Consider the following 14,017-nt stretch of genomic DNA (forward strand, 5'->3'; position numbering starts at 1 on the left):
ACTTATAAGTCTGCGATCCACCATAAAGCTAGAAGAAGAAGAAGAAGACACATGATGCATCAGCTGTTGAGAACGCACTCAGGACAGTTCGGACATTGTGGTGAATCAGAGGTAAAAAACTATAAAAATACTGTTCAGTTTCTTGCACCGACCGATAGATTTGTGTCTTTACACATCAATGTATCGTTACGAGCCGCAGGGTTTAATTTGGTTTTGTTTATGTATGTTTTTTTGACTCTCAAAGCCGATTCCCATTCACTTCCATTATATGACTGACAGACTGCAAAAGTTTGAGTTAAAAATCATTGTTTGTGTTCTACTGAAGAAACAAATTCACCTACATCTTGGATGGCCTGGGGTTAAGCAGATAAACATCAAATAAAATGTTTTGAGTGAACTATCCCTTTGCGATTGTTGTTTAACTCTGGCGTACATCCTGAAGCAATTTGTTAATTTCGGCAACCAGTTCGCTAGCGTCGACAACCTCGTGTCTCGTTTCGTTGCGTTTTCCCTGCCGCTGGCTGAGCACACTCTCTATGTCGTCCTCTTCATAGTTTTCTGGGATCTCCTCCATCGCCGGCAGCCATTTTAAATGTGCCTGTGATACCGCGTGATTGGTCGAGCCATGTCCGCTCATCATGGCACTTCCAGGATTCTGAAAGTGAGTGTTGGCCGCCCACACAGCAACACCCTGAGGGTAGGCGGGGCCTGTAGATGATGCCTTACCCGGCAAGAAGCCCTTTCTAATCTCCATGCCGATGGGGGAAGTGGGCAACCCAGCGCATCCTTCAAGCTCACTGACCTCAGCGTAGGAAGTTGGCAGAAGACGTTGGAAGACATTGTTCATTTCTGACAGCAGAGAACTGCCACATTCCTCCTCGTTGTCTTTTCCAAAGGTAGAAAAGCTTTTCTTAGCTGAGTCGACTGACTGCTGGTCCTCTTCAAGGACCTGAGGCCTGCTCTCTTCTCCGGGAATGTACATGTTCACACGGTAATCCGAAGACGCCTGAGATGGCATCCAGCACTGGTCAGAGTGACCCAACACACGGCACTCCTCCGTACACAATCTCATGACTGCTAAGAGAAAGACAGAGAAATTTTTCAGTGAGTTTTATCAGTAATTCAGTGCAAAATCCTTTAAATTTGGATTGTAAACATCAAAATGATAATGTTTTTTTTTAATATCTTAAATAGTAAACAAAAGGAGATGTTTGCCAATGTGTCTTGTTTTTTTATTTATTTATTTATTTATTTTTTACTGAAAAAAAACACCACACGTGTGAGATTCCTGGTTCTAAAACAGGCTTTTTGTAGCCTGACTACGTCAGACTTAGTACTTCTGCTCAATTTCAGTTAGCTTCTGTACTCAGTCTGAGATAGCAAACCATCTCCCAGTTTTCCTCTGGCTCCAAACCAGCCGGCCAATCAATTAACAGAGGGCGCGCTGAGAGCCATGACGTAGACGCTAAGCACCAAACTTAAGATCGTATTTTAGGTTATGAAAATTGAAAACAACAGCAGACATGGAGACATGGGATGCTATTCGCTCTGTTGTGGAGAATATTTCTGACATTTGCCAACTGAAGCCCCAACAAGAAAAGTATTTGTTTCACATTCTGAATGGAGGTGATGTTGTGGCCCTGCTCCTAACAGGTTTTGGGAAAAGTTTAATTTATCAGCTGGTACCGATCGTCAGTGAGAAACTGGGGAGGCCAAAGTCTGGCAAGGCGATAATTTTGATTGTGTCCTTCTTGGTTGCTCTCATGGAGGATCAGGTTAAGGAGGTAGCGAAACTTGCTCTATGGTTTCGTTTTCACAGCATCCCTGTGTTTACAGTTGAAGTTTGAGGCGGCTGAGCCGGTACATAACACACGTCATAACCAAACGTTATGTGATTGACCTTACGGGTACACCAATGATTTTAAAATTCAGACAAGCACCCCCCCAAACCCCCCCCCCCCCATCAACATGACAAATGAGCATATTGATTGTCCACATGTTTGTCTTTTCGCATTGGTCTGAATGAAAATGCTAATTAATTCTTTACCACTAGGTGCTGCTTTTGGAGTGGTAAAAATAGCTGTTTCCCTGGTAACGATGTACACAAAGCACAAACACTGATTTATCAGGCATTACTAATTTACATATTTTAAATGAAAATTAGGCCGATCTGACTAATCACCGCAGAGTAGCGTCATGCAAAGGAGGGGTCTGGAAAAATTAGCCGTTAAATAAATCATTTAGGAGTCGTTGAAAAACTTTAAGGTAAAAATAAATGCATATACCACAGTGTTTTTTCTTTTTTACCTTGCATGCATGTCAACCTGTTGTTGGGGACTCACAAAACCAAAATATCAACCTTTCATGACCCATAATAGGGGCACTTTAAGAGCGTAGTATTTCTGAAGAGATTTTTACAATGTCTCAAACTATTCTGCTTATCAAAAACTAGATTGTTAAGTATTAAATCCAGCATTTCTCATTTACTTCTTCTGAGGCCACATTGTCTACTATCCTTCTCAGCCACTGTCTAACTTCTACTTTTATTGCTAGAAATTTTAGGAGAAACCTCTGAGACAAATATGATACTGTACTTAAATGAACCATAAATCTCCTGAGCTATGAAAGAGCAACCTCTGAGCAATGAAATTTCCTCTGGGCATGTAAAAAATGGGAGAAAAGAAAGTGGGGAAAACAAAGTGATGAAAGATAAGGGGAAAACAAGGAAGGGTGAACTTAGAAAAATGATTTGGGAGGTGGGTGGGTGAGTTGGGGAGGGAGCTTTAGAAGCTGAGGAGATTGAGAGTTTTTCATTCTTCCATTCCAGTTTCACTTGTGGAGGCTGACATCCTTTGTTAAACTGGATTATTATTCATTACTCTGGCAACACAAATCAGATATGAATGAATTTAAATATTAGAGACAAAGCAGCAAGGGAATAAAATGGAGAGGACAAACTGGAATTGGGATGGAGGAAACCGAACTGAGAGCAAATTACAATAAACTGCTTTGGCGAGGAAAGGGTGAAACTCTAATCGATGCACACAGGTTGCTTCTTTCTCTCTATGAAAGAGGAAGAGCAGGGCTGAAATAGCGGCCCTCTGGGGAGAGAAAAGAGAGTGTGTGCGTGCAAAAGGGGGGTTTAACTGCATTGTGAAAGCAATTACGGTGAATTTTCCTCAGTTCAGATTTTGAAAGCATAGGGCTGTCACTCAGAGAAAAGAAAGAATACAGGGAAATAACACTCCAGTCCACGCCTCCACACATGCACATATACTGTCTTAAGCTAGTGATAAAACAGATTGACACTGTAAAAGGTAGTGGTTAAAAAATAAATAACATGATTTCAACCAAAAAATAGATCATTTAAAGGCTTTTTCCTTATTTCTTGTACATGCATATTGAGTATAAAAGCACAGTGCAGGCCATTTCATGTATACCTGCACCTGTTCGCAATTTAATAAGAGTAAGTCAGTGTAGACAGGGTGTTAAATTGCATTATAAATGTTATGTGCTCGATATAATCAAGCCGATGAATGTCATAATTTAGGGTGATAAAAAGGTGAGAAACTGCATGAGAGACCAATTGGACTTAATTTCTCACCTGGGTGGAGACGCTGGTGTCCGTCGATGTGGAAGAGGTCTCCGAAGCCGTCGCCTAGCAACCGGTCGATGGGCGAATCACGGCCCATCTCGCAGTCGCTGTCGCCCGCATCACTGTCGCCACGCCCACTATCTTTTAGACTGAACTTATCCATGTCCTGGAGGGCGTACCTGCACACACATTCACACAAACACAGTTACAGGTTAAACATGATTCTATGTAGTATGCAGCATAACATTAAAACATTAACAAAGTTCAAACAGTCACTTAAATCAATTACCTTAAAAAGGGATTTGTTAGAGATATCTAACATGTACTACATTCAGAGTGGCATTATATGTTTGATATAATATGTGTGACATAATAAGCCAATCTTAATATTTTGATGGCTTAAATACTCAACTTAAAGTTTCCCAAAGGCATATGCATGCATTGCATACAGTCTAGGAACATGCATTTGCAAAACAGGCAAGCATACGCCCCACCCATCATTTTAACAAACTGTTTTTCATTTATTTAGCCATAATATAAACAGATCTATTCAGTGATGTCTCTTTGGCACCATGCATTTATTTCACACCCAAAAATGTCCCTTAAATATTTAGTTACACTTCAGCAGAGATGTGCAAGACAAAAAAGCTGCAACTATTTAATGCAAGTATGTTTTTAAATCATCATCTGGACATAGAAATGCATTATTGAATGGGACAATGGTTTCAACAATATGCACGGGATAAAATGACATGATCCAAGAACAAAACGCAGATGAGAAGAAAGAAAAAAAAGCACAGAAAGCAAGCTATGACCTCATGTGAGGAGCAGTCCAATCAGGATCTGCGAACGTGGGTGACCACGGCAACAGGGAAGTTCTGTCCTATTCTACCACAAACATTTTAGAATACCTATCATCCAATCCGATCGAACCAGTAGCATACAGCAGGTTGAGTATCACTACCCATCTACTCTACCATACAATTTGGAGCACATCATGCCCAAATAAGGAGTTGGAGCTTGAAGCGTAGTATTTGTTTGTTTGTAAGTTTACCTGTAGCTGCGAGAGTATTTGTTCCCTCTGAAGCTGGGCCGCGGCTGATACTGACCCTGATGGAGTATTGAGAGGAGCTGTGAGACTTGCTATAGCAAAAACAGATGACATAAATAAAATAAATACTGATGGAACACGACAATCATTCACACACACGCACACATACACACATACACACACATGAATGAACAAATGAAAAGTGTTAGTGTGAGAACAACAAACGATGACCTGAATGTTATGTTGACATTGGTGAATGAAAAGATGATTACAAATATAGACAGAGAATTCACTGGCTCTTTACGAAGATTAGCATCAATTACAGTCTTTAAATATGCGAGTTTTGCTTTTACCTCCACAGGGGGCGTGGCATGTGTAAGTTCCAGGGCGAAGTTCTCAGGGATGTGATTGGAGGAAATAGTGACCAAGCTGTTCAGTGATTGGCGGCTGTGTTGGCTCTGCCGACTGCCCATGTGGGCCCGTTCAGGTCCGGGCGAGGAGGTTGGTGAGTGATGGTGTGCCCGGATTGGGAGGGTCCCATTGACAGTGGGCACCAGACTGATTTCACCCTTGTGGATCTGCCGTGAGGGTTTTTTGGGGTGCTGTTGGTAAGTAGACTCAGCCACCCTGCAGTTGTATGAGCGGATGTCCTTCTTTTCACGTGAGCAGCGAAGGGCAAAGGCCACCATGATGAGAAGCAGAACGGCGCAGATCGCACCAAGGGAGATGATGATGATCATGGACACATCTAGAGGGCCATCTCCACTTCCTCTACCTGTCAGATGGGGGTTCATGTGGTTCTCAATGTTTTCATAAAGCGAAAGTCTCAGTAGTGCTCTGGCGCTGAGGGGCTGAGCACCATGGTCCTGCACTAGGATGGTCAGCTCCACGTGATCCTGTGGAATGTCCTGCATGCTGACGTTGGTCTGAATTTCACATGTTTTAGCATCCATAGCGAAGTAACCTGCCTCGTTGCCCCCTACTACAGAGCACGAAATATCACCATTGGCGCCAGCATCATAGTCTATCGCGCGGACAATAGTTAACACGTCACCGACCTCTGCATATTTGGATACTGGAACATCAGCCGTGTGGTTCCACAGCTGAGGCATCGTGATGACCGGTCTGTTGTCGTTCTCATCCAAGATGGTCAACACAACTGTCACATTATTATGCAGCGGAGGACTTCCAGAATCTTGGGCCTGGACTAAGAACGAGATCTGACTCACATCTTCGCGATCAAAAGTACGTAGCGCATACATGTCTCCATTAGAGGGGTCAATGGTTACGTAAGTGGAGATGGAGCTCCCATGGACTGTACATTCAAGTATAGAGTAGCTCAGTTGACCATTCGGGCCCAGGTCTGGATCTGAGGCCCTCACAGATGACAGATAAGCTCCTGGTGAGTTGTTCTCTGCCGTGGAAATCTCATACCTGCTCTTCTCAAACTTTGGTGCGTTGTCATTCTCATCCTGGACCTGAACAGTGAAGTGTTTGATGGTCGACAGACTTGGAGAGCCTTTGTCTTCAGCTATAACAGTCAAGCTGAACTCTGACCTCTTCTCTCGATCCAGAGTGACATTTGTAAGGATCATGTAGTTCTTCTCATATTTCTTTTGCAGCCTGAAATGACCCTGGCCGAGGAGACGGCACTCCACCTCTCCATTCAACCCAGAGTCCAGGTCATCCACCCTCACCAAAGCAACAAATGTATCTACAGGAGCTGTCTCTGATATATAAGCTATCTCCTCATTCCCTGTGGACATCAAATTGATACTAATGTCAGGCTTGTTGTCATTCACGTCCACCACTTTTATTATGACTTTACAATGTGCTGGCATTGAATTGGGACCCATGTCTTGAGCTTGAAAATCTAGGTCATACGAATTTGTGCTTTCAAAGTCTACTTTCCTCACCAGTGTCAACTGACCATTATCAGAATTAATCTTAAAAGTCTCTAAGATTTTAGGTGACACGTGACTGCTAAAAGAATATACAATTTTCCCATTGGTCCCTTCATCTGGGTCAGTAGCATTCAGATCAATAAGCAAACTGCCTAAAGGAGAATTTTCAAGCAAGTTGATCACATAAGATGGCTTCTCAAACACCGGATTGTTGTCGTTCGAGTCAGCTATGCTGATTTTCAGGAGCGTGGTTCCAAATTTTGGGGGAACGCCCCTGTCTGAGGCTGCAAGCTGGAGTTCATAGCTCGCTCGTACCTCTCTATCAAGCTCTTTAAGCACAACGAGCTCCGCGTACTTGGCGCCGTCGGTTCTGGTTAGAATATCAATCATAAAAAAGTCAGACGAGGTCAGAGAGTATGTGTTCAGAGAGTTCTCCCCGACGTCTGGATCGGTGGCGCTGTCAAGGGGAATGCGCGTCCCTACGGCAGCGGTTTCGGAGATCTCTATGGGAATGACGGGGCGCGCGAACTGTGGCGCATTGTCATTAATGTCCAGAATTTCCACTTCGATGTGGAACATCTGTAGGTGCTCCGTGGGGAGGGTGAGGACGTCAAATTCTATAGTGCAGTTGAGATTCTTTTCGCACAGTTTCTCGCGGTCTATTTTGGTCCTGATGCTGATCTCTCCATCCTGGTCGCGCACGGAGAGAAGAGACGCGCTGCCGCGCTGCATGGCTCTAAAGCGTAACGGAATCGAGCTCGGAAGTTTGGACAAAACATCAGCGACATCATCTCGAAGTCTGGCGATAACTGTACCCACCTTCTGCTCTTCGTAAACTTGGTATTTCAGAGTTTGCGCCGAGACGTGCCGTGCCAATATAACGAGCACAGCAAGTTTGAGTAAAGTGGCATAGAACACTGTGCTCTTGCTGGTATCCATGTTGGGCTCCGACAGGCACAGAAATGAACTCTCAAAATGATTGTCGCTTCCTTTGTTGAGCTGTCACAGTCCTTTACATGCGTTGTTATGGTCTCAATAACATCTCCAAATCCGGAAGAAAAACGTCTTCTCAAAAGATTTCGACGTCAAAAACAGGTCTTGAAAAATCAACAGAGCGCAGGAGCTTAAAACAAGCAATGGCATTAAAACCAAAAGCGCATATCCCTCTGTCACTAACGAGATATCTGTTGCGCGTATCTGACTGGAAGAGCAACCTCCGACTGAAGAGACTATGCGCGCGCGTATCTGTCTCCAGCTGTCTGAAGTCACTCTTTGACTGACTAACCCAAAATAGCAAAGCCTCCTTTAGAGCCACGGCTTCAAACAAAACGCTTCTCCTAAACCAAGGGCTACCCCTTCTCTCTGCGACTGACCATTCAACACAGAGCCACTATAGATCCCAATTAAATGAAGGGAGAAAGGAAGTGGATAACTCCGCCCTTTAGGGTCTCTCTCGCCCCTCTCTCTCTCCCTCTCCGAAACGCGCTTCAACAAAGGATGAGAGAGCAGAATTTAAGAATAACTTGAGCTGAACTTTCCATCTTAATGATTGTCAATTCAATTAATTCACTTAACATTTACCCCTATTTTAGGATAAGCATAGTAGAATGTCTTTTTGGCAATGTTGTGCAGCTACAGCAAATATGCCTTCCTAATGTGGCCCCGTTTATGAATCTGTGTGTTTGGTGAGAACTGTTCTATTCTATCTGTGACTCAGTGTTTTTAAACACTTAATATAATATATAATATAAATATGTGATAAAGGTTATGATAGTGTGGAAACGTGAGGAACCCCACATAGTGTTGTGGAGTGTAACACCGAATGAAAAAAAAGGGCACAGAGGGAAGTGTGTTGCTCTGACATATAAAGGACTGTTGTGCTTGTGGGGTCCTTTGGTTCAAGTCACGTCCTAGTCCTGTTATACCTCCTGCTTTCTGCACTTTTTTGCTTCTCCATCATCCTTTATAATATATAGTGTATAAGTATAAGTAATGAATTTATTACATATACAACCCAATAACATAAAATAAAACATTTGGAAGCAAATATGGGACTACATAGATCCTCAAATGTAAATATTAACATAGTGTGATACTCATGATAATGCCAAATGTCGGTCCCTAAAAGTACAATGGAAAGGACAGTGTTACAATCTAGTGAACTACAGTATTTCTGATTTAATATCTAGATTAAAAGCTTGTGTGAATGCTATGATGTTGAGCATATCAAATTAAACAAGAGAATCTGCAGTTTTTTAACACTCATTATAATCCAGACATACATGGAATTTTAGTTTCTCAACTCAGAATTAATATTATTTTCCCTCATAACTTCTACATTAACCTCATGGGAGTAGTGCATATCTAATTTCACCATGTAGCTCAATTCTAATAGGTTAAACTGGTGTTAAAACACTCCTACAGCAGATGCTTACATTAAAACATCACTTAGGTCATTCATTTTTGAGTAGACTCATCTTTGCATCAGCTGTGAAATATCTTTCAAACACTGCTATAGTGCCTTTCCTAAATCCTTTTAGTATCACCCACTTTCCCTTTTGGGGGGTTCGAGTATTCTCACGCACTATACTGACTCCTCATCTGCCATACGTTTGAGCTTAAGCTGTGTGTCGAATCACTTGTTCTGGTGAGTGAGTGAAAATAACTAGCTCACGCGCACAAACAGCTCTGCTCACGTGAATAATAATGTATTACATCGCGTGCATGTCTTCTGGTGTGATTTACGCATAATGTATTAACCTAACATGTAAACGCTTAAAAAAAGTGCACAGACTTGACCGGATCATCTTTGCCGGGTCATTTGAATTCGTGCATGGGTTAAGGTTATTTTTGAGAGAAAGCTTTCTCTGAGTCTAAACTATAGCTAGAGGGAAATTAGTTCAGTTTGAAAGTGTAAAAACGAGGACAATTCAATTGCTCTATCACGCTCACGGGCAAACGGTTGAATAAAATACATTAAATGGCCTATTTCCTGACTCTCACTCAAATTCCCATGGTGATATGTTAACCCGTGGAAATGTAGCCAACCATATCAAACCCACAGAAGTTGGGCTTGGATTAATAAAACCCCTTTGGCGACAGATTTGACACAAATGCTGCTCTTCTTTTCCCAGTTTCATGTTTTATAACAAACCTAAAAGGCCCATACTGAGACACTGGGGTAGCCTATTCTAGCGACTGTTTGGGAAAGTGATTACTGGGAAATTTCAGCGTTACCAGAAGGCGCACGTTTGACCCCGCCACTTTCTTTTCTTTAGTTTATTCTTTTCATAAGACGCAGTGTTTGCGAATCGTCTGGGTTTCACCCGGCCAATTTTGCACCCATTTTTAGCAGGGCGATTTTAACCAGGTTTTATACGGCCGAGCGCTCTCTTTGGTTCCGAAGCTTTAATGCAATTACCTCTGCTCTAATCACATTGCCTGAACAAAGACGTCAAAGTCTTTGCTGAATTTCGGGGGTTCTGGAATCCCCGCAGTGTTGCATGGAAAATCACACAGTCTAAAAGAAGTGCGATAAGTAAAAACAGATGCGCAGCCTAATGCACTTAGACACGGTTTGGCTTATAAAAATAAATAAATAAACATTTTCCCTCATCTGACATAACTTATTTAAACTCGCGAACAATGCAATAATAACTAATACATTTAAGTGAAAACCAACTTGAGAGGCAGGTGCAATTTTGACACATATTAAATATTTTTTTAGGTAACAAAACAAACAAAAATAATGTCTATGAGTGATTAGGCTCAAATGGCATAATGAACAAGTCGACGAGCAAAGAACATCTGCATTTTTTGGAGGTAGTACAACTTTATGACACCATTCGTGGCCACTGCGTCTCAATATCCCTGACAGAGGCGCATCCCTCATGTGCCATAAAACCAGGCCACGGATTCAACTTTTGTCATTGATATTCTGTCCTTTCCCAGCCATACAAAGGCCGCAGCAGGTGGAATGCAGGCCAAATGAGGTTGGCTTCCAAACTCGCGCGCGAACTTTGCTTAGTGTCGCTGGAATGCGCGTGAATGAGTGCGCGCTGCCGTTGTAAAGGCACGCGGGCATCTGTCGCCTCGTCTGTCTCATTATCCCTCATTCGATTAGCGCTTTCTCTTTCAAGGCGGGCTGCGTCTCACTTTCTCAATAGACCCCCGGTCACAAAGGTCTCTGACAATGAACATTGTTATTCATACCAGGCCAAAGAGCAAAGTTAGTGCTCTCCCCCCGGTTGGAACGGACTTTTACTGCTTTATGAGTCGTTGAGCAGGATAACAAGCCTCAAGAGTCGGTTTGCCCGCGTGATGCATGTAGTGCGCATTCTTAAAAACACCATATTGAGTTTCATGTCGCGGTGAGGGCGACAAATTTATTGCTGTTCTTTAACAGTAGCCCACTATGGCAATCCAGCCCTGCTATAAAACCACAAGTTTGTGTATGTACCGGCTAATTTGTGGAAATGATATGACAGCTGCACTCGAGGGCCACCCTCAGCTACACTGTGTTGCTAATGCTGTCAGTGAGAGTGTATGCTTACAGTGCAGAGAAAACTTAATATTTTCCATTCATATTTGACTGAAATCAAAGTTTGCATATTGTGAGAATAATTAAGCCTTGGGTTCATAGTTCTCAAGTCAAAAATATCTCAAAGAAAGTGATTCCTTTTGAAAATCTATCATTGTCTGGAATTAAACCTAAAGTGTCCTGATGGGATTAAATAAGACCCTTCTGTAAATGAAATACCCACAGGATTTTCTGCTCTATACTGTGAAATCTTTATCAGAACCACACAAGTTTTAAAGAAATCTCCTTCTGCTACAGTCAGTTAAAGAATATTATCAAGAGCTAATGGTATCAGTTTAGTCCCCCCCCCCCTTTATTTTAATAGGCCTATATAATAAATGTTTTATACATATACATTATAGTATTGCTGTTACTTATAAATTGACATTTTATTTAATAATTGCAATAGTCCCACTGGGAACCATCTAAAACATCACATTTTCTTTGTTTGTTACTGCTAGAAAAAAAAAAAAAAGAAGAAAAGCAAAATTGGTACTTTTTGTCACTGGGACAGATATTTACCCTACACCTTCAGGAACTAATATGTACTAATGCCTTTAGAGGTTGATAAATGACAAACGTGTTTCTGTTGAGGGTATTGGTCCATTAAACCTTTTTTTTTTTTTTTTTTTTTTTTTTCTCTCTCTACGTTGGAATATGTTACGAAAATTCCTAATAGTATCCTTTAGGTCCAAATTATGTCAAATAAAAATTTGAAAGGAATACATTCAAGATTTTGTTGCAAATTCCATTGCCAAGAGTTTCTCTTCTCTGTTCTTGAAGAAATAGGTTACTCTTACTCCTGATTTTTTTTTTTTTTTTTTTTTACTAAGAGTCAATCTCATGTACCTCCCTAAAGCCACACACACACACACACACTGGCAATGAGTAATACCAGCCTCTCAGCCCCAGTTCAAGCATCGTCACCCAGGACAAATCACCCTGACACTGATGTCTGCTGAGGAGGCTCCTTCTGAAGACTGAGAAAATGAGAAGGAGAGAGGGAAAAAGAAATGAAACATCGACAGAAATATTGAGAAAAAAACCTTGCTGGCTATTTAATAAGACAACAAGGAATAGTTCACTCATAAATTCAAATCCCGTCATTATTTACTCAGCCTAATTTTTTTAAATGCTTTTATATATAAAAAATATTCACACACACACACACATGCATATATAAATGTACTCCATAAAGGCATCATAAAAGGCAGCCATGCAAATTCTGTCATCATTTACTCACCCTTATATGTGTGTGTTTGTGCGTGCGTGTGTGATTAACGATGAACATGATGCTTTGTTCCTGACTGGACTCCATTCTTAATGACTGACAGCTCATTTTTTGGAGCACCATCACCATGGAAACAAATCAGACAACCATAAATGGGATACACATTGATGGAGTTGTTGCAGTAATGTTTTAATGAAGGTATCAGAATGCAGATGGCATTCGTGCCAACATCTGCAAGCAGCAGTTGCAAATGGGTCAATGCCAGAGCTTGGCAGGAAGATGAGCTAAGAAGAGAAAAACAGTGTTTTATTTAGAAAACATATTCTTAATTGTTTCATGCTCTCTTGACACATTTCAGTGGGCAATCCCCTAGTAAGAAACACCTCCAAATAAAGCTATGTTTTCTCAGGACTGCATCAATATATAAAGTAATACATCTTTTACAGCCGTGTTAATGGCAGTGGAGGCCCTTCTAAGGGTTTAGGTCTCAGAAGACTGTCATGTTACATGATTGCAAAAATGTTCTGCTTAACAGACTTTTAAACAAATGAACCACAGTTCTCTCAGGCTTGTGATTTCTGGTGACTGTTTTTCATTACTGCCTTCATTCCACCAGGGAGTTGTGAGCGGCCAAAAACGTGAGTCTTAAAACAACAGCACATGCTAGCCGTAGGCGTTCCAAGAGAGGCAGTTTAACAGCGGGGGCCCGAACTCTTCTGTGTTTCCCGTGTGAGCAAAGGTTCCTGGGTTACATGTATCAGGTGGTCTGCATATCCCAAAGTTTGTTAGAGGCCAGATTTATGGCCGTGGGTAAAGGAATGGAGAACAGCTCGGCAGCGGAGAAGTGAGGCTCCTACGGATAAATTTGGTTTAAGGGTCCCTAGGTGACTTGGACAAGAGACAGAGACTTTATTGGCCAGCTGCTGCACACCTAACAAGTTTCTCTTTTAAGATCATGTCCATGTGTAAGCTGTGGAGTGTGTATGATAGTACAGTGAGAGACAGCATATTTCATTTTATGTGAAGTGAAATGAGGCTGTAAGGGATGGAAGTACATTCTACTTAATATTTTGTAACACTGTAGTACAAAACTTAGGTAGGTTCATGGATATTAATAAAGCCATAGTTGTGGTTGATTGGCTGGAAAGCAAGTGGGCAGAAGCCATTTTAGTAGTATCACTTCATACTTCATCCGAAAAAAAAAAAAAAAAAAATTCTGAAAATGTACTCATCCTGAGTTCCATGGGTTTGTTTCTTCATTGAAACAGATTTGGAGAAATGTAGCATAACATCACTTGCTCCCCAATGGATCCTATGCAGTCATAAAATAAATACAAAAAGAACTGTTTTGGGTGTTGTTTTTGCTTGTTAATGGTGCTTGATCTGCACCATTTCTTTCTTTAAAGGAAGCAATATTATCTATAGAGGTCTTGTATTTTAGAATCAGTTTCAAGTTGAAAATGTCTTGATGCATTTTATGCAAACTCACAGCTTGTCACACTGTAAAAAATTTCTTGTTGTTTTTACAAAAACTTTTTGGCAGCTGTGGTTGCCAGAATAATTTTGTAAAAATACAGAAAACTGTAAACACATTTACGTCAAAAACTGTTAATTTTACAATATAAAGCTGTAATTTACAAACAAGATAATGTGAATA

The 14,017-nt window shown here is 41.4% G+C and overlaps 1 protein-coding gene across 4 annotated transcripts; it reads right to left on the reverse strand.

Annotated features, from left to right (window-relative positions):
- Positions 1–283: 283 nt before the first annotated feature.
- Positions 284–7,953, reverse strand: LOC113105776 (protocadherin-18-like). 4 transcript variants are annotated; one of them, XM_026267084.1, is made up of 4 exons: positions 5,000–7,953; positions 4,650–4,705; positions 3,605–3,774; positions 284–1,074 (listed from the first exon to the last, which is right to left on the reverse strand). In XM_026267084.1, the coding sequence occupies exons 1-4, from the start codon at positions 7,487–7,489 to the stop codon at positions 419–421; spliced, it is 3,372 nt and encodes a 1,123-aa protein (XP_026122869.1). In that variant the 5' UTR covers positions 7,490–7,953; the 3' UTR covers positions 284–418. The 4 variants fall into 4 exon arrangements, with proteins under 4 accessions (XP_026122869.1, XP_026122861.1, XP_026122853.1 ...); XM_026267076.1 differs by having other exon boundaries at positions 284–1,077; XM_026267068.1 differs by having other exon boundaries at positions 4,650–4,738.
- Between the last annotated feature and the right edge of the window lie 6,064 nt (positions 7,954–14,017).

This window comes from Carassius auratus, chromosome 1 (genome assembly GCF_003368295.1).
Source record: "Carassius auratus strain Wakin chromosome 1, ASM336829v1, whole genome shotgun sequence".
Lineage (NCBI taxonomy): Eukaryota > Metazoa > Chordata > Actinopteri > Cypriniformes > Cyprinidae > Carassius > Carassius auratus.